We start from the raw sequence: 24,928 nt of genomic DNA, 5'->3' as shown, positions 1-24,928 counted from the left end.
CTCAGCAATACAGGACAACTCTAAAGGACTTATGAAAAATGCTATCCATCTCCAGAGGAAGAACTGATGGTGTCTGAATACAGATTGAAGCATACTTTATTTTATTTTATTTTTCTTGAGGTTTTTTTGTCTATGTTTTCTTTCACAACATGACTAATATAGAAATATGTTTTTGCATGACTACACGTGTATAACCCATATCTAATTGTTTGCCTTCTCGATGATGGGATTGAAGGGGGTGGGGAGGAAGGGAGAGAATTTGGAACTCAAAATCTTAGAAATGAATGTTTAAATTGTTTTTAAATGTAATTGGGGGAACAATAAAATCCTAAACAAGCCTACAAAATAAATGTTTATTGAACTGAATCAAATTGATGTCCAGTCTCTTGAGCAGGCATTATGATCTTTGACTATCATCTTTTTCTAAGGGTTTGCCAAGTTCAGAGAGTGATGGATTGCTTCTCAGAGGATTTGTAGACCACCACAGGAAGAAGAAGCAGAGATGCATTCTACTTGGTTCCAGCATTTCAAGGATTCCAGGAAGCCTGGCTTTAAAATGCCCCAATGCCGCCACCGTATTATCATTGCACCCCCCATGCCAAAGCACGTTACCGGCGAATGCAAGGTTGCAGTGGAAGCTGTTCCTTCCCTTGAAGTGGAGTCTTCAACCCAATCCTATAAAACAGTAAACATTTCACAGGAAGAACAGCAGGTGGAGGGCGGAGATGAGGTGCAAGTGTGGCTGGCCCAGAGGCTAAAAACAAAGAGAGATCTGGACATTTTTGTGAACCTTGAGAAATGGATCCATTGCAAGCCCAGTAGGACAAAGTTAGAGAACCGAGTGTTAAAGAAGATTTACAGGGATAGAGAGAATGATCTAGCTGCCCGGAGAGCAGCTGAGATTGCTTCTGCTGAGATCACAGTAAGCAACCCCATTTTCCAGATGAAAATTTTCTTACTCATTACATCATTTGATTATAAGACCATGTAGGTAGGTAGGTAGGACAGAGATGATGAATTTCTTTTTGTAAAGGGAAAACTAAGGCACTGAGAGGTTGTCATCTGTGACCAGCTGGGGTCTAGAGGTCAAGAGTGAACAAGTCTCTCTTAACAAGGCCAGGGCCTTTGAGCTATGTATGTCCTGCTTCCAGTACATACCTCAAGGCTTCCACCAGTGGTGACAGGTGACTAGGGATAGCCCTGAAACCTCTATGGGAGAAAAGTGATTCTCTTTCATTTAACCAGAAGGGTACTTTCATTTTAAACCTGTACTATATGTCATGGATCAGCTTGGCATAATGGAGGGAATGCTGGGCTTGAGAGTAAGGAAGTCCTGAGTCCAGTTCCTGCCTTTGACCCTACTAGTTGTATTACTTTGGACTAGTCCCTTAACTTCGCTTTGCCTCAGGCAACATCTTAAAATTGATTTAAGTCACAGTAGTTTGGTGGAAGGAGTTGCCCATGATGTATTCACAGGAGGTACCATAGCCCAGATAAAAACCTTAGTCTTTAAACAAGCTTTGATAATGAGACCTTGGATAGGCAAGGGCGAGTGGGAGGAGATAGGACATTCCATGAGGGAAGACACTGGAGAGGGAGCTGCATGGCTTGGCAAGTGACCACGAGAGGGTGGCCCAACTAATATATCAGATGAAGTGGAAAAGGCAAATTGAAGCCACATCACGAAAACCAGGCAGATTGCCTTCTAATTAGGGATTCCCATAAGAATGAGAATTCAGAAAACACCCACTGATGTCTTCCCGGAGCCCCTATTCAGGTCCTCTCTGACACCCTTTGTTAGGGTGGCTTGTCCCCCAAGAGATGCATTCCGTTGGCTCTGGCTCTCAAATAACGTGCACTGTCTCCTGAGCAAGTCATTCATTCCCTTGTCTCCTTTCATTTCTTTCAACAGAAACCTGTCCAGTATGTCCACAGAGTTATCCCCTCACTCATCGTGCCCGAACCCTCATGCCTGTCAGTCCTATATGAATATCTGTTAAGCCAAAAGATCAAAATAATTGAAATGTTCTTCAAGGCAGAGTGGGAACATCAGATCTCCAGGGAAGAGTTCGTGGAAGGAATGAAAAGAGTAAGCAGGTGCTGGGTGATTAGAAACAATTGTTCAGAACCAGGTTCTGGGGAGTCTAAAATCAGCTCATGGAGCTATAGAAAGGGAGTACATTATTTGTGCTGCATTTCAGATTCTAAGAAACAGTTCTGCTTTGTTTGGATGGGTTTACAGTGTTTGGAGGAGAATGAGGGCTTGGCCCCTTTAAGAAAGAATGAATTAATGGAAGCAATTGGAGTCAGTCAGCCAACAAGCATTTATTAAATATTTACTTTGTGCCTGCATTGTGCTAAACAAACATGTGGGTACAAAGAAGGGCAAAAACAGCTCTTGCCCTCAAGGAGCATGTGCTCTAATGAGGGAAACAACATGCAAATAATTTTATAGATATAGATATATACACATAGCGCTCTATACACATCTATATATTGGAGGGTGTATATATATTTCTATTTATACTATGTATAGGTGTGTATACATCCCATATATTTATACTATATATGTAGATGTGTGTATATACTGTATGTATTTATACTATATATGTATATATTTATACTATCTATATATACTATATATTTATACTATACATAGATGTGTATATATACACTATATATTTGTACTATATATAGTGTGTATATACTATACATATTTATACTACATATAAATATGTATATGTGTATTATATATTTATATTATATATATTTGTGTATCTATATATACTATGGATACTATATATACACTATATTTGTGCATACACACTATATATTTATACTATATATAGATGCATATATCTATATATATATTTGTACTATACATGTATAAACATACTACATATTTATATTATATATAGATGTGTATATAGACAGACTATATATTTATACTATATATAGATGCATGTATACATACTGTATATATTTATACTATATATAGGTGTCTATATGTGTATACAATATATTTATACTATATATAGGGGTTTATATATGTATACACACCCCTATATATAGTATAAATCAGAGGGGAAGAGGGAGAGGAAGGAAGGAGAGAAGAAAGGAAAGAGTGAGAGAAAGAAAAGGAGGGAGAGGAAGGAAGGGAGGGAGGGAAGGTTCTTAACTGTTAAGTCTATGAAGACCAACCCAAGGCATCACCATTCACCTGAGGGCAGGTACACAAGGTATGCTACCCATGAAGAAGTTGTTGTCATCTGTCTGTCCCAGGATCCAGAGCCATATAACAAGGGCAAGACAGGATTTTTCCCAGAGTAACAATAATTACAGGGAGTATTTGTCCTTCAGCATTCTAGAAACAACTGACTAGCACCTAGTTAGCAAGATTCATTAACAGCCTGTTTCCTTCCTCTCCTCATTTCTTGTCTCAGAAGCAGCACACTTACTCCTCTCCATACCCTACTCCACCCTGGCTCCAGCTGGATTTGAGCACTATTTACCCCAACTGCAGAAATTCCTGGTTATAGCTCTGATAGAATCAGAAGGTTGGCAGCAACAAATTGAGGGTTTAGGATGAGGAATGGGATTGAGGAGACAGGATCTGAAGAGCAAGGAGCTATCTATAGCCAGAGTCGTTGAGGGGAAATGAGTCTACCACAGGGCAGTCCAAGCCAGAGTACACACAAGTAGCAGGGTCAGGACATACTGTGGGTCAGAGCTGGTTGGACGAAACAGTGGAGTACTTGGAGGAAAGCCAGAAGCTAAGGATCCCAAAGGACTGTCAATATCGCACAGCCAGGACCAGAGGTGTGCTAGTGAATGTTTAGCAACCTGCTTTCTGGGAGACATATATATGTATATTTGTATGTATGTGTACATATATGTATATATATGTATGTGTATGTATTTATGTATGACACTTTTCAGTTTAATCTACATTATCTAAATCCACCTAAACTGTAGACATTAGTTTAATCTACAATAAACATTTTCTCCATCGATTTCTTAAATCTAACAGAACAGTAAATCGAGCCCTGGTATGTAGTATTTGCTGATTTCAGAGATGCAAATGCTGACCCTGAAAATTTAACAATAGGGGTACACTCCCACGTGGTAAAGGGAGAAGGAGTCTAGAATTTAGAACTGAACCACCTAGATTGAGTTATCTCACTTTCCTTCCTGCCGGGGAGGAGTCAGTGTGGTGTCTGTGTCAGAGAGATCTGAGGCCCCATAGTCCCTCTCTACCCCCAAGTGCCAGGCTCTTTAGCCAGAGCACTGGGTGCTTGGTTTGATTTGTTACCTCCTGTCCTTTAATTGGGATTTGTTTCTGCATTCAGGTTGGTGCTCCTCTGACTGAACGGGAGTTGGAGGATGTGGTGATCTATCTAGGCTCCATGAACAAGCAGGGCGTCATCTATCGGGAAGACCTGGTAGATTCATATAGACGTTGGGTTGCTGCCAAGAAAAATGATAGCCAAGAGAAAAAGAAATGTAAGGACCCAGGGTGCTGGACTGCAGCCTTCCATTCCTCTGAACAATCCATAGACATTTATTCAGAGCTTATGATGCACCAGGCACTGTGCCTGGCCGGCAAGGAACTCCCTCCTTCTGAAGTCAATCAAGTGCCAAAGCACTGAGGGAATGACAAAGAATGAGCCCCTGCCCTCAAGGTTCTTACAGTCTAGTGGGGGGTGGAGTAGGGGACAGGACAGGGAGAGGGCAACCATTTATTGGATCTGAGACTTGCATGCTGGACTGGGAGGCAGGTAAACCTGGGCTCCCGCCCTGCCATAGACATTGGATCCTAAATCTTCCACAGAAATCACATTTACAGTTGGAAGGAAAGTGAGCAGCTCTCTTATCCATCCCTTACCCTCCATTTTGCAGATTAGGAAACTGAGTCCCAGTCACATACATAGGGAATATCTGAGATGAGATTGGAACTGAGGCCTTTTGAATCCAGTTTTTCTAATGCTCTGGAACTAGGATGAGCTATGGAATCCTAGACAAATCTCTTAACCTCTCTCCGTCTCTTTCCTCATTTGTAAAATTGGAAAGAATAACAGCACTTCCCTCACAGGAAGGTCCAGAGGCTCTCAGAGCTCCTGTGTGTTAAAGTGCTCTGAAAACTTTAAGGCACTATGTAATTATCAGCTCTTACTGTTACTACATGGGCACTCTCTCTACAGGGATCAGTCTCAACCTATTCATACTCTATTATCCTGAGGAATTTTTGTTGATATTGTCGTCAATGTCATTATCCTCCACATAGAAGATCTATACAATGCACTTAAAGGCGACCTTCCTCTAAGTCAGTCTCCTAATCTGGAGTCCACAGATTCCCAAAATGTTTGTGGGATAGATTTCAAGGGGTCCATGAACTTGGATGGGAAGAAAAAAGTTACATTTTTATTTCTATATAATTGGTTTTCCTTGTAATCTTCTGTATTTTATTTTATGCATTTAACAACCTTATTCTGAGAAAGGAGTTCACCAGACTACCAGAGTGTCTATGACACAGAAAAAGGTTAAAAAAAAAAAAAAACCCACACTGGGACTGTTCATAGTCCATAGGTAACCATGCAGCACTCAAATGATTTTCTCTGTGACCAGACCACCTCCTTTCCCAATGACTGCCTCTGTAACCAGACTACCTCCTTTTCCAATCTCCCAAGTCCTGCAGAATACCTGGGGTGTCACTTCTTACTCACAAGTCTTCATTGGTGACATTGCCTAGGAAGGATGAAATAAAAATGCAAGGCAGGAGTAAAAAATAAAAATTCACCAAAGTCATAAGGCAGCGCTCAACAGCATGCCAAAGGAGTGATACGGACAGAGGAAGGAGAGATGGTTGTGGAGTAGTTAACTTCTCCACACTTATAGAACCCATCTCTAAGCTCTCTTCTAGCTCTAAATCTGTGATCCTACTTAACTCTTATTGTTAACCTTTTTTTATTTGTTTACGGTTTATGTCCTCATTTTAAATTATAATTTCCTTAAGGGCTTATCCTTAACTTGCCTTAAGACCACTTTTTAAAGTTCCCCACAGCATCTAGTTGAGTGCGTTGGCCATAATCAAGGTTCAATAAATATTTGTTGACAGATGGAGGCAGAGGTGGTAGGGGTGGTGGGAAAGCATAGTACCTTTCCTCCTGCTCTTCTATTGTAATGATATGTTTCTTGTTCCCAATTTTCCCCTGCCCCCACCTCAGATTTTAACTACTGGAAAAGATTGAGACTCAAAAGGCAGCATGTCAAACGTAAGAAGGCAAAGATTTTGACTCCCCCACCCTCCACGCCAAAACTACCCTTATTGGAAGTGCTTCCCATTAACACGGAGCCAGAGAGAATGCATCTGACCTATGAGGACATGGAGGAAGTTGGGAAACGATACAAGGAGTTGAGGCGACAGTCCAAGGTAACTTCCCAACCAAAGGAATTCTCTGTTCCTTGATTATTCTCAGGGCACTAAAAAGTTTCAAAAACAAAATGGGATCACAGCCTGCCTCCCTCATCCCGTGCCTACCAAGGGAATGTTTTCTGGTTCCTCCAAAGCCAGGCCAGCATATGGCATTAATTGGAAAAGTTCTTATGGGCAACACGTTGCATAGATTTTGTAGAAGAAGCCCTGGGCGACGGAGGGCTCTAGTTTCTGCTCTGGTTGTAATCAACCAATAACATTTATTGTGCTAGGGATATAAAAGGAAACAAAAGACAGTCCCTGCCCACAAGGAGCTTACTATCTAATGGGGAAAACAACATACAAACAAACATATACAAAGCAAGATCTATACAGGATAAATAGGAAATAATTAACAGTGGGGAGGCACTAAAATTAAGATGGCTTCCAGTAAAAGATCAGAGTAACCAACTGAGTGACCTTTACTTTTCTCATGTCTTAGTTTCCTCATGTACCAAATGGAGACAATAATCTCTCTCCAGCCTGCTTCAAGTCTTGTTTTTCATTTTTGTTTTTTTTTTAACTAGGCAATGGGGTTAAGTGACTTGCCCAGGGTCACACAGCTAGTAAATGTCAAGTGTTTGGTCTGAGGCCGGATTTGAACTCAGGTCCTCCTGACTTCAGGGCCGGTGCTCTTATCCACCGCGCCACATAGTTGCCCCTCAAATCTTGTCTTAATCACACACCACGTACAGGGTTCAGTTTGGTGTTTGTTTTACCATTTACGTTGTTAGTCATTGTATACATTCTTTACCTGGTAGAACACTGATTTGGAAGGTATAAAAAACAAACAAACAAGCAAACCACTATGCTAATGAAGGGACTAGCCCCAGGGGTGAGGAACCTGGGACCTGGAGGCCTCAGGTGGCCTTCTAGATCCTCAGGTGTGACTTTTTGACTGAATCCACGTTTCACAGAACAAATCCTTTTATTAAAGGAATTTGTTCTATGAAGTTAGCTAGTCACTAGCCTATGATTTCATTGATAGAGGGAACTTCCAGATGAGGAAATTTCCCCCTCCCAATCCAGGTTAGCACCCCCTCTTTGCAAATTTTAGTGTTAGAGAGTGGCCGACAGCCCCGAGGAGTCAGGAGCTGGCTGAATTTAGCCTGAAGGGTAAGTAACTTGCCGGGGCGGGGGTGGGGGGGGGTGGGGGGGGTGTCACATAGTCATATAGTCATTAGGTGACATTTAATCTCCCAGGCCAGCTTTCCATCCACCAAGACTCTCACACAGATGAAAGGGATTGGTATTTATAACTCTGTTACTACCACTGCCACTTAGTAATCCTAGCTTCTCTTCCTGACATTAAACTGGGTGTTTCTTGGTAGAACACCGAGTGCCATGGACTGGGATTCTAGAACACTGAGTTTCATAAACTCGGATTCTAGAACACTGAGGCACTGGGATTCTGGAACACTGACTTTCATGGCTTGAGATTCTAGAACACTGATTTTCTTTTTTTGTGTTTTCATTGTTTTTTTATTTATTTTGTTAAATATTTCCCAATTATATTTTTAAACATTCATTTTTAAAAATTTTCAGTTCCAGATTCTCTCCCTTCCTCCAGCTCCTCCTCCACCCACTGAGAAGGCAAGCAATATGATACCCATTACACATGGGAAGTGATGCAAAACATTTCTATATTAGCCATGTTGCAAAAGAAAAAAAGACAAGAAAAATAAAGTGAAAAACAATATGCTTTATTCTGCAATCAGTCCATCAGTTTTCTTTCTGGAGGTGGACAGCATTTTTCATCATTGAGTCCTTTGGAATTGTCATGGATCATTGTATTGATCAGAATAACTAAGTCTTTCAGAGTTGATCACAATATTACTGCTACTATGTACAATGTTCTGGTTCTGTTCACTTCACTTTGTATTGGTTCGTATGTCTTCCTAGGTTTTTCTGAAACTATCCTCCTCACCATTTCTTATAGTACAATAGTGCTACCATGTATATGCTGTCCTACAATAGCACTATTATATACCACAATTTGTTTAGCCATTCTCTAATTGATGGGCATCCCCTCAGTTTCTAGATTTTCTTTTTTTCCCCCAAAATATTTTATTGTTACATTTTGTTTTATCATCTTTATTTTCATATTGAATATGAAATATGCAAATATTTTCATATTACATATTTCCACCCCCACCCTCCCCTAGTGAGAGCCATTGATTGTAAAAATTTAATTAATTAATAATTGATTGATAATTAATAATTAATAATTAATTGATAATTAATTAAAATTAAAAGCAGTTAGGTAAAATTAACCGATACATCAGCCAAGTCTGATAGCAGGTGCAATGTTCTAAAACCATGGCCCCCAACCTCTGCAGAGAAAGAATCATTCTCACATGGTCTCATTCATGTCCAAGTTTGGGCCATCATTACACAGCACTGAGTTTCATTTTGGTGGGGTTTTTTCCCCCAAGGGAGGTAGGTACATTTTCTAATTTCTTCTTTGGAGCCAAGTTTGGTCAACATAATCACACAGTATTCAGTCTCATTTTTTTATATGTTTGATTTTTCTATTTACATTGCTGTAGTCATTTTGCATTTCATTTTTCTGGTAGAACACTGATTTTCATGCTGTGGTCCTAATATGAATCTGGCCAAATAAAGTTACCCAGAAAAGTCCTCTAGGACCATAGGAGCAATGGATGAGGGATAGAGGTCAGTGGAATGGTTGACTGGGTTCTTAATGGAACTGAATGACATATCTTTTCTAGGGACTACAATGGGAAAATGTCTGTTCTCTGTTACCTTTTACAGAAAAAAATCAATCCCTTGGTGTTTATGGAAAAGCGTCACCTAGTACGAACTGGCAACAAGGCCTATGATGACCACTGCCTCCCATCCACTCTGCCAGATGAGTTTGGGGAGATGATTAATGTCTTCCGAAGGGCTACCTTTTTGGTCTACCTGAAGTGTGTGAAGGCATGTGAAGCCTACGAAGTCCCACTGACCGAAAAGACCCTCATGAAAGGCAAGATGGTGATAATGTGCAGGGAATGAAACTCCAGGATACCTGGGTGTCAACAAACTACCTCTATAAACCTTAGTTCTTCCTTTAGTTAAAACACCGCTGACTAAATTCTTCATTTCTTTAAGAATCCTGCCAAAGCGACCATCAGAGGAAGGTAGCCTAGCTTGGCTTTTAACTAGCCCGACATTGAAGATTTAACCTTCACGGCATCTCCTATATCAGTCCCCTTCTCTTCATTCACACAGTCACCGATATAGTTAAAATACTTATCATCTTTCTTTGGACTATTGAAATAGCCTTCTGATTGGTCCCTATGACACAGGTCTCTTCCCACTCCAGTCCATCCTGCAGATAGCTATGAAAGTTATTTTAGTTATTCGTTTACTCAGTAACACTCTAGTGACCCCTCTTTCCTCTACTGAGCTTGACTACAAACTCCCTTATTTGACATTTAAAGTCTTTTACAGGACAGCTCCATCTTAGTCTTCCAGCCTTATGTCATTATATCATTCCCCTTCACGTATACTATGGTCCAGCCAAATTTGGCTCCAGAAAACCTGAATTTAAATCCAAGCTCAGACACTTACTAGCTGTGTGATCCTGAACAAGTCACTTAACTTCTGTTTGCCTCAGTTTCCTCATTTGTTAAATTGGGATAATAATAGTACCTACCTCCCAGGGTTGTTGTGAGGATAAATGAGATGTATATAAAGTACTTTGGGAACCTTCAAGTACTATTTAAACTTCTTAGCCCAGTTCTTGACACATAGTAGGCTTTAATAAATGCTTGTTAACTGAACGTCAAGAGAAGAAAATAATTCCTTTCCTTGATTCATGATAATTAGAGAAGGAGGTTTGTCCTCTTTCTTTCTATATCATGAGCCCTTCACTGGCTCTTCCCTTGAAGCTCTTGCATTTTCAAATAAAGATTTAATCCAAGTCATCAAAAAAATAGTGACCCATCTAAAACTTATTCCCCAAAGGAAACAATAAGCAAATCGGAAATTGTAAACCACTCCATGAACAAAGAGAGGGAAAAGCTTAGGAGTGAATGACCCCATCTGCAGTGAGAGGGGGAAGAGAGAAATTCATAGGAGCATAGAGTTTAGAGTTGGTAGGGACAGGAGAAGCCTGTAATAGATAGACCTTTTACAGCTCTCCTGGAGGACAAGAGTCAACAACTTTCTGCATCAGAGTGCTAGCAGCTGGGATGAAGCCAGTGTCTTGGAGTTCATATCTCTGTGTCAGCAACACCCCATCAAATTGGCTACTGTCCCCCATCATGCTGCCTCAAGCATTCGCCCCTCATAAAAACTGCCCGTGAAGTAGCCAGCACATCAGAAGAATGAATTCCTCCCACTCCCAGCCTCTCCATCTTGCCTTGCAATAACATCTCAGAGTGAAGGGATAGGAGTCCTCTGTCTGGAGTACAATTCCCACAAGTCTGTGGGGATTCTCAAACCATTCTCAAACCCCTTCCTGATCTGCATATGTAGTCTCCCACTATAGAATGTAAGCACCCTGACGGCAGAAATTGTTTCATTTTTGTCTTTGTAATCCTAGTGCCTGGAGCATAGTATGAATTTTTAAAATGCTTGCTGTTTGGTTGGCTCAAAAATATGAACATCCTGACTCTGCATTCTATAGTTTGAAGTTCTAGGACACGGAATGTTGTGGGTTGAAATTCTAAAACATTGGCTTTTTAAAAAACAGATTCTCATTTGTAGCTTTTGTCTTTAGATCACCTTTACTTTCCCCTATTCCTTCCTTTCCGTCCTCCTAGGAAGCTATACCATACAATAAAAAATTATTTTTTAAATTAAGAATTTTTAAAAGAAAAATCCTGCAAAACCAATACACTGAAATACATTGAATATGTATAAAATATAGACAAATATGTTGAAAAAAATCTGACATTTTATGTAATGTTGCACACCTGTGGATCCCCCATCTCTGAGAAGTTGGGGTGGGGGGCTGTTTTTCATGAGATGATCTTACTCAGATGATCTCAGGATAAGAATGTGGCCCAAAAGACTTATACAAAGTGTAAATTTGACCTGCTATTATATATATGTTGTGGGCTCTAGTGAAAATCTTCCTCAGTATAGGTTCTACTGGGTTATTTTTCCAGTAAAATTAAATTTTCAGTAAATTCAATACATTTTCAGTAAAATTAAATTAAGTACCAATTTTAGGCAGTATGATGCAGTGAATGAATTTCTATCTTAGATTCAAATGAGGGCCACCAAACTGTACTAAGGATCGGCTGTGGGCTACATATTGATTTAGAAAACCACCAATTCACATTATCTAAGTTTTATTGTATGTTCATTAATTTTCTTCAATATTTCCCAATTACATTTTAATCTGATTCTGGCTCCTGCACAACAGAACGTTGTGTCAATGACCTAAGCTGTGTGTTTGATACCTCTGGTGTAATGGATACAGAGCTCCCTTTGGAGCCAGGAAGACTTGGGTTCAAGTTCCACCTTTGAAACATGTTGTATGGCCATGGGCAAGTCATTTAATCTCTCAGTGCCCCTCACCCCCTAACCACTGACTATAAATTGTAAGATAGTTGTCGATCTACACCGATATTGGTGGTTTCTGCATAGAGAATGCCTTCTACCAATTGAAGTCATAGGTCTTTTTTTTTTTTTAATGTGCTAGTCACTTAGAATATAAAGACAAAATTAAAACAGCCCTTGACATAAAGGAATTTAAACTTCACTGTACATTGATAAATAAATACAAAATAATCTGAGAAAGAGAGCTCACTAATGAAGGTGGGGAGGGTTCCTGTAGGAGGTGGTATGTGAGGTGAACCCTGAAAGTAACTAAGGATTCTAATTGGAGGTAAAGAGAAATACATTCCAGGCAAGGGAGATAGCGCAAAGGAACCAACAGAGGAAGATGGAATGAGGAGTTTAGAGAATAGCAAATAAGTTTGGTTGGACCATGGAGTGCATGAGGGGCAGGAATATGAAGTAAGTCTGGAAAGGTGGACTAGAGCCAGACTATGAAAAAAGTTTGAATACTAAGCTGAGAAGTTTTTATTTTCTCCTAGAAACAACAGGGAATTACTGAAGGTCCTTGAACAGGGAACTGATTTATTTAGACCAACTTTGGCAGCTGTGTGGAAGATAGATTTGAATGGGGAAATAGATTTGAAGCAATGAAACCAATTATGAAGTTCTTTTACTTTTTTCAGGTATAGGACAGCTATTTATATCCTATACACAAAAGAAATACTAAAAACAAAAAGGTTGTCACAAGAATGCACTGACGGAAAAACTTAGAACAGAATACAGTTTCAATACAATATTATATTCTCCTGGGAGATGAAGATGCATTGCAGTTTGCAGAACTGCTAAATAAACATTTTGCTTTTCACCTCAGCTCGGCACTGTCCAAACAATTTCCTCCAGGTCCACGTCTTCTGGCAAGCTAGGTCGTGACTTGGGCTCGTCTTCCTGCTGCTAGTAAGCTATACAACAAGCACTGAAATGGATGTAGGGGACAATTTTCACAGGGCAGCTGACATTGACTGTAGGCCCCAGGTGCTCTGATCTCTCCAGCTCACAAGGTTTCCTCCAAGGCAGAGACTGTTTGATTTTTGTCTTCATGTACCCAGCACTTAGAAAAGTGCTTGGCATATAGTAGGTGCTTAATAAATGCTTGTTGATTGATTGGTGAGCCTGACGGCCAGCTGAGCTGTTCTCTTTCCACAATGACCTTGTCATTCTTTTTAAAATTTTGTTATTTATCTTTTAACATTCACTTTTTTAAAATTTTGAATTCCAAATTTTCTCCTTCCCTCCAGCCCCTTCCCCTATCCATTGAGAAGGCAAGCAATATGATATCAGTTATACATATGAAATAATGCAAAATACGTTTCCATATTAGCCATGTTGTGAAAAAAAAAGGCAAGAAAATAAAGTGAAAACATTATACTCTGATTTACACTCATAGAGCTCATCCGTTCTCTCTCTGGAGGTAGATAGCATGTTTCATCATGAGTCCTTCTGCAATTACGAAGTAGCCATGTGGGTGGAAAGGAGAGGGACATGAAGGATGTTGTAGAGGTAGAATTGATGTAATTTGGCAATTCATTTGATATTTGAAGCAGAGATGGGGGTGACTCCAAGCTTGCAAACCATGGTTTGCAAGGTAGCTTGAAATCTTTAATAGATTATAGATGATTCTGGTGGAGGGTCAGGTTTGTGGAAGAAGCTAATTAATTTTGTTTTGGACACAGTAAATTTGAGATGCTTTTAGAACATTCAGGTAGAAGTGTCCAGCAAGTAGATGACAGTGAAGGATAGGCGCTCAGGAGAAGATCCACTGTGTGTATCTCCATCACCTAGCACATAGTAGGAACTTAATAAATGCTTGTTGAATATAAATGAATGAGAGACGAGGGCCGGACATATAGATTGAGTCATTGTGTAGAGATTTAGAGAATCATATTTACTTTTTTTTTGCCCCCCCTTCCTTCCTTAACTCCCCTTCTGATATATATTGATGCAGAACCAGGAACACATTTGAATGTATTATTAACCACTTGGTAAGTGCCAGTCCTCTAGGGCTGTGTGAAGAATATAAATGAAATAAGAGTATACACAGAATCTTTTGTGGAAGATGCTTTTTCAGTGTTTCTTACACAACTATGTTTCTGCCCCTTTGAATCAATAAATTGTCCCAGTCAGAAAAGGACACCATTTTATACACATGTATGGTTATATCTATAATGAAAGCTATATACTCTCTTTCTCTGATATCCTTCACACAGCCCCAGAAGATTGACACAGTCCTAACATCTAAATTTACATCTTACTGACATAAGAACTTAGAGACTGCAAGCTGGAAACACTGATACCTAGTGCTATTTGGTGACTATGAAACAACTGTATATTGCCTACTTGTGGCTTGGCTGATAGAAATGTAGATTTGGGATTCTCACCACAAGATAGAGGTGAGTCATTTCACACAGGAGACCCTGTTTTTACCACAGAGTTGGTCAAGACCATACTTGTGGAACTGCCTGAGAAGACTTTCAGAGTTAGGCCACGGAAAGACTCCAGGGTCTCTACACTACCACATGCTTCTTGGAAGTTTGACTGCAGGTCAAAACTTTTCTTACTGAATGAGCTGACTGGAAGGCATGTCTGTGAACAACCATCTATGATCTGAAAGTAGGAGATCCTCCAGAGCCCAGCCAAGGGAGTGAAGAGCTGAGAAGATTCCAGGCTCAGGGGGATATTGCTTTTGCTAAAGGACTTTAACTCTGCTTGGGTAGCTGTAGCCCCACCCAATATGGAAGCAGAGGACCAGAAAAGGAGCAGTTTTTCCCATCAGTGAACTGTGGTCCAGTTATGTTCCTAAGGGAAGCAAGGACACCAAGGCTCACAGTCAAGAGTTATGAGTGGCCCTGGGCAGATATGTTTTCTACTCATGAGCTTCCCTACTATGTATGGTTCTGTAAGATTGGGCTCACTCTCCACCCCAGCCCCACCCCACCCTCCTGGCTCTGCTTTTCAAGCAGTGAAGTGGTGCAGTGGGTATATCCAGGACTAGAGTAAGGAAGATTCATCTCCCTGAGTTCAAATCCAGCATCAGGCACTTACTAGCTGTGTGATCCTGGGCAAGTTACTTAACCTTGTTTGTCTCAGTTTCCTCATCTGTAAAATGAGCTGGAGAAAAAAATAGCAAACCACTGAAGTATCTTTGCCATGAAAACCCCAAATGGAGTTACAGGAAGAGTCAGAAATGATTGAACAACAACAAAGTGTTCCAGGTGCAATGGTATGTTTTAATTTTTCTTGCTTTGCTTTTTGTTGAGTAAATGTTTCTGATTGAGTTAATGCTGTTGGGGCGGTTAAGTGGCTCAGTGGATAAGGCTCCAGCCTTGAAGTCTGGAGGACCTGAGTTCAAATCTGACCTCAGACACTTGACATTTACTAGCTGTGTGACCTTGGGGAAGTCACTTAACCCCGATTGCCTCACCAAGAAGAAAAAAAAGAGTTAATGCTGTCATTTGGCTGATTTACTAAATGTGAGGGCTACTACTACTACTACTACTACCACCACTACTACCACTACTCCTACCACCACTACTACTACAAAAGCTGTGAGTAATAGGAGTATATTTCCTACACCAGGATTACCTAGGACCCTGAGAGTGAATTGCAGCAGCATGAATTCCCTGTCTGAAAATCCTCAGCTTATCAGAGTGAGGACAAGATGAATAAGCCGGCTCAAAGTGAGAAAATAGAGAACTGGAGAGAACAGTGTAATACCTACTTGTGCTTCACATTAAAGGGTCATGTTAAATCTTTGTAAGTTATCTATTTCATGCAGGGCATTGTGGCCAGCACTGACAGACCCTGTTCCCCCCAGCTGAGAGTGTTCTAGCCCAGCTCCCTGTGTTCCTCCCCTAGCTCAGTGCAGATGACTCCCACAGCTCTGTTATAGGGCTGTATCTCCCATTTCCATGCGTTTGCACTGGCCATCCCTCATGTTTAGAATACTCTCCCTCCTCACCTCCTTCTATTGTGTCAAGAGGTACGTCTGGCACCACCTTCTAAATGAAGCCTTTTCTGATTCCCTCAACTGTTAGTGCCTTCTCTCCTGAGATACCTTGTATCTTGTATGTATTTACATTTATCAGTTTTGTTCACTCTTTCTCTTCTTGTACATATACTTGTCTCTTCCATTAGACTATACACTCCTTGAGTGTTGAAATTGTTTCACTATTTGTATCTGTCGCATCTAACACAGTGCTTGGCACATAAGAGATCCTTCACAAATGTTTGTTGATTGACCAATTGGTTAATCAACTTTGAGTTAATAGCAGAATGAGTAGGTATAGTATGAGGATCCGGTTGAACTGAAACTCGTGAGGGCCGAGATTATTTTGTCTTTGACTACGTATCTCCACATATTAAGCCTTGCCTATATGGCAATCAGTCAATTATCAAATGCCGAGCACTGTGCTAGAGACAAAGACAAAGATTCAACAGTCGCTGCCCTCAAGGAACCCACCTTGAACACTTGTTGGATTGGCTTGGCTTGGCTTACGGAGCAGATAAGGGAAGGCCCCTCTATCCGGAACTTGGAGTCCCTCGCTTATCTACAAGGAAAAGGATTCCTTCAAATCCTAAAATCAAAGATTCACGTAGGAAGCCCTCTCCAAACCTGCTTTTTTTTTTCTTCTTCTCTCGTTGACAGCTCTACTTTACCCTGGAGATAAACTCATCTTGGAGAAAAAAAATGTTCTCAAGCTCAGACAACCAGGAGGCTATTACGATGAAGTGAAAGAATTTATACCGACTAAAGAGAAGTTCCATACGATACAAGAGTCAGTACCTGTGAAGTATGTTCAGCCTTGTTTCTAGCTTCTCCAATCTTGCCTCCACCTTGCCTTATTAGCTGTGTGACCCTGAGCCAGTCATGTAACTGCTCTCAGCCTCAGTTTCCTCATCTGTAAAATGGGGATAATAATAGCACCTATCTCATGGGGTTGTTGTGTGAGATCAAATGTGATATATGTAAAATGCCTCATAAACCTCAAGTGTTATATAGATGTTAACTATGTTCCCCCCTATGACTCATTTGAGAGAAATTTGTAGAGTTTATCTCTTCCTTGGACTGCTTGAACTGTGGATCAGAGTATTTTCACCTTACACTGATACCCTAAGCCTGGGCTCCCCTTTCTTCAAAACTGGGGTCCCAAATAGTTTTTTCATGACTTAGCGGTAGGTTGAGGGAGGGCAGCCATGCATAGGCTGGATCATGGTCCTGTGTCATGGGGAGAGAATAACATTCTCAAGGAGGCCCGAAGGCAACTCCTACTTCATCTCCCAACCCAGGTGAGGGGTCTGCGCTGCTGATCTCTTGATCAGAAAAATGGCAACCATCAGCCTCTCCTATTCACTTCTGTCTCAGCAGCTGGGGTACTACTTCTATGGAGAGGGGGCAGGCTCATGAAGCAGCTGGGACAGCTAGGAGGTGTGTAGCAGAGGAGTGTACTGGGGGCAAGGAGTAGGGTGCATGCCAGTGTGTCATGTTTTTGAAAGAAGATATTGCCCTTAGGACAGTTTCTGACATTTCTCTCGACAAGGCAGGGCCCAGCTTCACTCAAGAGCTGAAGTTTTGGTGACAATCTCAGAGCTCCCTGGGGGAGCCCCCTTTTGGATGCAGCTCCCCTTTCCCACCCCCAACTGTTGCTACAGACTTGAATTTCCTCCCCTTTTAACCAGGAGCCTTTTTCTCTCACCCCTTCTAGGACGTCACAGAGGCCAATTAAGAAAATGAGTTTTGGAGAGTTTGAGGCTCTGACCAGGTCTGTATAGACTGTTTAGGCTGTTGACAGACAGATGGATCACAGAGGTTGTGTGTGATTGTGGGGATGGGTGGGGAGAGACCCAGAGCCTAACAGTGGGACCAGGTGTCAATCCCTATCATGAGCCTAGATTGTCTGTAAAGAGGCATCTTGTGAATAACCGAAAGCCTTGTGCAGCTACCCACAACCCAACCCTAGAACCCCGGAGGGAATGTCAGGGATAGGTGTAAGGGGAGGTTAGAAATGGAAGTCAGTAGTCCTATACAGTGTAAGTACAGAGGGAAGGCACTAAGGAAGGCGGGGGGGGGGGGCAGGAGTGGGAAGAAGGTGTTCAGGAAAGGCCTCTGGCAGAAAGTAGGATTGGAGATGCTTCAAGGAAACCAAGGTGGCAAGGGAGGAATAGAGACTACTTTAGGGAGGGGAGGGGGGCAGGTCCTCTCTTCCATCCCTCTACTCTGAACATCCTCATAGGCTATATTTTGGAGCTGAAAGAAAATAGATGTACCTCTAGATGTAACCTAACATCCTTCCAGATATCAGCACACTGGTCTGGAAGTCAAGACACTTGGTGCTGGTCCCAAGCTCTGTTATTCACTAACCAATTATTATAAGGCAATGGGCTATAATGGCTTTGGAATCAGTGGTCCTGGGTTCAAATTCTAGCTCTCATGTTGATTCCTGTGAGATCCCAGGCAATTCACTTCACCTCCTTGGGCCTTGTTTTCTCATCTGTAAAATGAGAGGATTATACTAGTTGGCCTCTGAGGGATCCTCTGGTTTTAGAGCTATGATCCTCTCTGGTCTTGGACAAATCACTCCCCCTTTTGTGGGTTTCAGTTTCTTCATGAAATGTTGGCAGTTTCCAAGTTCCCTTCTATTGGTTCTAGTGGAAGTAAGCCTGTAAGGAATCTTCACTCAGGTATTTAGCATTGAGAAACTCAACTCCCTTCGTCCCCCAAAGCCACTGACTGTTAGCACCACTGACGGACATGGGAGGAGGATAAGAAAAATGATATTTACGTTTGTCACTTTGATTCCCTGTTGGTAAACTATGGTAGAAGCCTTAAAAAGCAGGCTGAAATTATTGACAGAAATTAATATTGAAAATTATCTGTTCATTCTAATGATCCATAGCCTCTCCATACTTAGTTACCATTAGATTATCTGAAGTTAGTTAGAGTTAATCCTGGGGGTAGAGGTGGGAGGTATCCTGTCCACAGCCAGCAGCTGAGAATGAGCCAGTGTCTGGAAACTACCTGCCGCCCAAAACTGGGAGCCTGAGAGGCACTGGACAACCTTCTGTGGTCCTTGGCCCACAGGATAAATCAAACCCATGCATTTGGCATCTTTTTATCCTTTCTCATTATCAACCACCTCCCTCCCCTTTTCTAGCTACATGTTCACACCCCCATCTCCTAGAGTTTAGTAATGCCTCCTTTGTGAAAGGGACAAGCCAACCACTGTCTAGGTCCTTCTCCATTGAAAATCCAGGTTGTTCCTTGGTTTATACCCTGGTTAAGCTTGTAGAGTGGTTAGTGCATACCACCCAACCCAGAAGTAGCTGCATTTCAGGCAATGTGACAGGTCCAGGTCTCACTGTGATCAATACCTCCACCTCCTCACCTCCCATCTCATTTCACTTCCTAGGAAACTCAAGCACAAGGGCCATCGTAGGACTTACAGTGAGATTCAGGGAACCCACCCCAATTTCTTCTGGCCGGGACACCTTCTGGATAAACTGCTGCTATACCTCCCCAACAAGAAGTGGAAAAGGCAACTGGTTCTTTTCAGCCAGGTGGAGAAGTTGCCTCACACCTACCCAGCCATCTACCATCCTGACCGCTTTTGGCCCATTTCTGATGCAGGCTATATAACCTTTGGCAATTTTGATCATCATAAAAGAAGCTGCTGACACAGATTGGGTAGAGACTGGAAGACCCAATACAGCAGCAGTATTGGGTCCCACTGTCCGTTAGACTACAGATCTATACCTGTTGACTGAAATCTAATACCGACCTCACCTTCCTAAAGCTGATCACAGAGCCAATAGACATAATGAGTATGTGAGGAGCTAAATGACATAGTAATAAAAATTATAAGACATTGGGCCAAAAATGCAGTCTTTAAAATCAAGCCTTGCTGTATCACATTACGAATCACCAACACCTTGACAGACCCAAAGATCTAAGCTTTTAGGGTAATAAAAACTCAACATCTGACAACAATTGCTGGGAAAACTAGAAATTAGTTTGGTAGAAACTGCATAGACCAACATCTCACACCATATACCAAAATAAAGTCAAAATGAATAAATGATTTAGACATAAAGGGTAATATCATAAGTGAATTAGGGGAGCATGGAAAAATATACCTGTTAGATCTATAGATAAGGGAAGAGTTTATGACCACATAAGAGATAGAGAGGATTATGGGAGGTAAAATGGAAAATGTTGATTACATGAAATTAAAAAGATTTTACATAAATAAAACTAATGCAGTCAAAATTAGAAGGAAAGGAGGCAATTGGGGAAAAAAATCTTTACGGCAAGTTTCTCTGATAAAGGCCTCGTTTCTTAAATATATAGGGAATTGAGCCAAACTTATAAAAATAAGAGCCACTTCCCAACTGACAAATGGTCAAAGGATATGAACAGGCAGTTTTCAAAAGAAGAAATCAAAGCTATCAATAGTCACATAAAAATGCTCTAAATCACCACCAATCGTTGCTGTTGTTCAGTTGTGTTTGACTCTTTGTGAGCCCATGGACCATAGCATGCTAGACCCTTCTTTCTTCCACTATTTCTTGAGTTCTGTCTAAGTTCATGTTCATTGATTCCATGACTATCTATCCATCTCATCCTCTGCCATGCCCTTTTCCTTTTGCCTTTAATCTTTCAGGGGCTTTTCTAATGAGTCCCATGGTTCTCATTCTGTGATCAAAGTATTTAAGCTTCAGCTTCAGTATTTGACCTTCCAGTGAATAGCCTGAATTAATTGAAGCATTGACTGGTTTGATCTCCTTGCTGTCCAAGGGACTCTCAAAAGTCTTCTCTAGCACCATAATCCAAAAGAATCAATTCTGTGGCATTCAGCTCTCCCTATAGTCCAACTTAAACAACCATACATTGCTGCTGGAAAAACTGTAGCTTTGACTGTATGGGCCTTTGTCAACAAGGTGATATTTACTTTTTATACAGCTAGCAAGTGTCTAAGGCTAGATTTGAAATCAGGAAGATGGTTCCCAGTACAGTGCTCTATCTACTGCACCTAGCTACCCCCTACTACTGATAAGAGAAATGCAAATTAAAAGAACCCTGAGACACCATTTCATATCTATCATATTGGCTGACTTGACAAAAAAGGCAATGCTGGAGGGGATGTGGAAAAATAGGGACACTAATGCATTGTTGATGGAGTTGATCCTGGCCTGACTATTCTGAAGAACAATTTGGTACTATACCCAAAGGGCTCTAAAGCCCTGCATACCCTTTGACCCAGCAATACCACTACCAGGCTTGCATTCCAAAGAGATCAAAGAAAAGGAGAAATGACCGATTCATACAAAAATATTTATAGTAGCTCTTTTTGTGGTGGCAAATATTTGGAAATTGAGGGGATATCTGTTAGGGAATAGCTGAACAAGTTGTGGTATATGATTATGAAGGAATACTATTGTGCTATAAGAAATGAGAGCACAATGGTTTCAGGAAAACCTGGGAAGACTTAGATGAGCTGATGCAAAGTGAAACGAGCAGAATCAGGAGAACGTTGTACACAGTAACAGCAATATTGTAAGGATGATCAACTATGTAAAACTTAGCTGCTCTGGTCAAGACAATAATTCAACACAGTTCCAAAGGACTTATAGTGAAAAACGTTATTCTCTTCCAGAGAAAGAACTGATGAATTCTGAATAGTGATTGAATCATACTTTCTTTTACTTTCTTTTTATTGTTTTATTTTGTTTGTGTTTTCTTTTGCAACATGGATAATATGGAAACATGTTTTGCATGACTTCATATGAATAATCATTATCAGACTGCTTGCCTTCTCAAGGAGGGGAGGAAGGAAGAAAATTTGGAACTCAAAATTTTCAAATATGATTGTTAACATCTTAGGGGAGAGGGTAGGGAGGAATAGAATTTGGGACTCAAAACTTTTAAAAAATGTTTAAAATTATTTTAACACGTAATTGGGGTAAAAAACATAAAATAGATTTTTTAAAATGATTGTTTAAAATTTTCCATGTAATTAGGAAATAATTAATTGAATATAATAATTAAAAAACAAATTACCAACACCCATACAAATCAGTACACTCTCCCCAAATTAGTTGACTACTCTTCCCTCTTCCCCAGATGGAATTTTTTAAAGAATCAGCATTTTATGCAACAAATGCAATCCTAGAAAACTTGCCTTGGAATTGTAGATGGTTAGATTTTGCAAGACTGGGTCTTAGTAATATTGATGCAGAATGTATCCATAACAATACTGACAATGCTCATTTGAGATCCTTCTCACCTCAGGATCTTCATAAATGTGCCAGAGAGAAGTAGACACTAGACCGAAAGGTAGAGGACCTGAGATTATGGGAGTACTTTATCCCCAGAGTGTCTCGGTACCTCAGTTCTTTTGTCTGTGAAGGAAGGCGATCTAGTACCTCTCAGGGTTGTTTACTGACAGTTTGAAATTAATGTCTGCAAATTGCTTTCCTCTTTGGAAATGGAAATATGGTAGCTGAAACCTTCCCTTATTTTATATATATATATATTTTAGGCAATTGGGGTTAAGTGACTTGCCCAGGGTCACACAACTAGTAAGTGTCAAGTGTTTGGTCTGAGGCCAGATTTGAACTCAGGTCCTCCTGATTTCAGGGTTGGTGCTCTATCCACTGTGCCACCTAGCTGCCCCTCCCTTATCATATTAATCAATATATGTCAATCAATCAACTTCCCTCTCATCATTTGTCTACAACTTTGGTACCTGGGTACCATTGGTACCTCCATTCATTGGAGTTGGCTTCCATGAATTCACTCTTAAGTGTTCTCCATGCACTTTTCTTGTCCCCTTGATGTGACTGTACATACATTCCTTGAGAGTACAGGCTCTGTTTTCCTTGTGTCCTCTCTCTCCTGTTAGCACCTATTACAAAAGACATATAATAAATCTGAATGAATAAATAAATAAATGAACAAATTCTGAATAATTAAATGTGGCCCATTTCTTGCATCATTATATCTAAAGGAAAGTGTCCTAGACTGGGAGTCAGGAGACTTGACTTCAGGCCTGAGTTCTAGTTCACTAATTAGATGCATGTTCTTGGGATGGATTCTTCACTGTTTGGGGTCTCAGTTTCCTCCTTGAGCAAATGAAGTGACTGAGTAAGATGACCTCCGATGTCCTTTCCTGCTCTGATGTCCTATGGCTCCATTAATAATAACTAACAAAAAAATAAGTAATCTTATTAGTATGCAGTGTGATTCCTCTGTGACAGCTTTGTGGCATAGTTGAATATGTCAAATACCAGGTCTGCAGTCAGGAAGACCTGAGTCCAAATCTGGCCTCAAACACTTACTAGCAGTGTGACCCTGGGCAAGTCACTTAACCTGTTTGCCTCAGTTTCTTCATCTGTAAAATGAGCCGAAGAAGGAAATTACAAACCACTTCAGTATCTTTGCCAAGAAAATCCCAAATGGACATATCAAAACTTATGGGATGCAGCGAAAGCAGTTCTTAGGAGAAGTTTTAAATCTCTAAATGCTTACATAAATAAAATAGAAAAAGAGGAGATCAATGAATTGGGCATACAACTAAAAAAACTAGAAAAAGAAGAAATTAAAATCCTCAATTAAACGCCAAATTAGAAATATTGAAAACCAAAGGAAAAATTAATAAAATTGAAATTAAGAAAACTATTGAACTAATAAATAAAACTAAGAGCTGGTTTTATGAAAAAACCAATAAAATAGATAAACCTTTGGTTAATTTAATTTAAAAAAAAAGAAGAAAACCAAATTACTAGTATCAAGAATGACAAGGGTGAAGCTACCACCAAGGAGGAGGAAATTAAAACAATAATTAGGAATTATTTTGCCCAACTATATGCCAACAAATTTGACAATCTTAGTGAAATGGATACATATTTACAAAAATATAAATTGCCCAGATTAACAGAAGAGGAAGTAAAATACTTAAATAACCCCATGTCAGAAAAAGAAATTGAACAAGCCATTAATGAACTCCCTAGGAAAAAATCTCCAGGGCCAGATGGATTTACATGTGAATTCTATCAAACATTTAAAGAACAACTAATTCCAATACTATATAGACTATTTGGGAAAATAGGTGAAGAAGGAGTCTTACCAAATTCTTTTTATGATACAAATATGGTGCTGATACCTAAACCAGGAAGAGTCAAAACAGAGAAAGAAAATTATAGACCAATTTCTCTAAAGAATATAGATGCAAAAATTTTAAACAAAATATTAGCAAATAGATTACAGCAACTTATCACAAGAATAATACACTATGACCAGGTAGGATTTATACCAGGAATGCAGGGCTAGTTCAATATTAAGAAAACTATCAGCATAATTCATTATATCAACACCAAAACTAACAGAAACCACATGATATCTCAACAGATGCAGAAAAAGCTTTTGACAAAATACAACACCCATTCCTATTAAAAACATTAGAGAGCATAGCTATAAATGGAGTCTTCCTTAAAATAATAAATAGCATCTATCTAAAACCTTCAGCAAGCATAATATGTAATGGGGACAAGCTAGAAGCATTTTCAATAAGATCAGGGGTGAAACAAGGATGTCCATTATCACCACTGTTATTCAAGCTAACTGGAAACATTAACTTTAGCAATAAGAGAAGAAAAAGAAATTGAAGGCATTAGAATAGGCAAAGAAGAAACAAAGCTATCACTCTTTGCAGATGACATGATGATATACTTAGAGAATCCTAGAGAATCAAGTAAAAAACTACTTGAAATAATAAACAACTTTAGCAAAGTTGCAGGCTATAAAATAAACCCACATAAATCATCGGCATTTCTATATATTACCAACAAAGCCCGACAGCAAGCGATAGAAAGAGAAATTCCATTTAA

General features: G+C 40.2%; 1 protein-coding gene across 1 annotated transcript; it reads left to right on the top strand.

Annotated features, from left to right (window-relative positions):
• Positions 1 to 475: 475 nt before the first annotated feature.
• On the top strand, positions 476 to 19,717 carry EFCAB12 (EF-hand calcium binding domain 12). The gene is made up of 8 exons (XM_027863744.1): positions 476 to 922; positions 1,913 to 2,089; positions 4,350 to 4,503; positions 6,225 to 6,430; positions 9,248 to 9,461; positions 16,692 to 16,836; positions 17,749 to 17,805; positions 19,453 to 19,717. The coding sequence occupies exons 1-8, from the start codon at positions 503 to 505 to the stop codon at positions 19,715 to 19,717; spliced, it is 1,638 nt and encodes a 545-aa protein (XP_027719545.1). The 5' UTR covers positions 476 to 502.
• Positions 19,718 to 24,928: the final 5,211 nt, after the last annotated feature.

The sequence above is a fragment of the Vombatus ursinus genome, unplaced genomic scaffold (genome assembly GCF_900497805.2).
Source record: "Vombatus ursinus unplaced genomic scaffold, bare-nosed wombat genome assembly UNPS02014773.1, whole genome shotgun sequence".
Classification (NCBI taxonomy): domain Eukaryota; kingdom Metazoa; phylum Chordata; class Mammalia; order Diprotodontia; family Vombatidae; genus Vombatus; species Vombatus ursinus.
The sequence above is the reverse complement of the archived record's forward strand: the minus strand, read 5'-3'. Positions and strand labels throughout refer to the sequence as shown.

What these genes read in the sequence shown, in the direction of transcription:
- EFCAB12 (XM_027863744.1), top strand. Translation starts at nt 503, where the DNA reads ATGCATTCTACTTGGTTCCAGCATTTCAAGGATTCCAGGAAGCCTGGC. An exon ending in TCGTGGAAGGAATGAAAAGA is followed by an intron (nt 2,090 to 4,349) that starts GTAAGCAGGTGC and finishes TTCTGCATTCAG; the next exon opens with GTTGGTGCTCCTCTGACTGA. An exon ending in TAGCCAAGAGAAAAAGAAAT is followed by an intron (nt 4,504 to 6,224) that starts GTAAGGACCCAG and finishes CCCCCACCTCAG; the next exon opens with ATTTTAACTACTGGAAAAGA.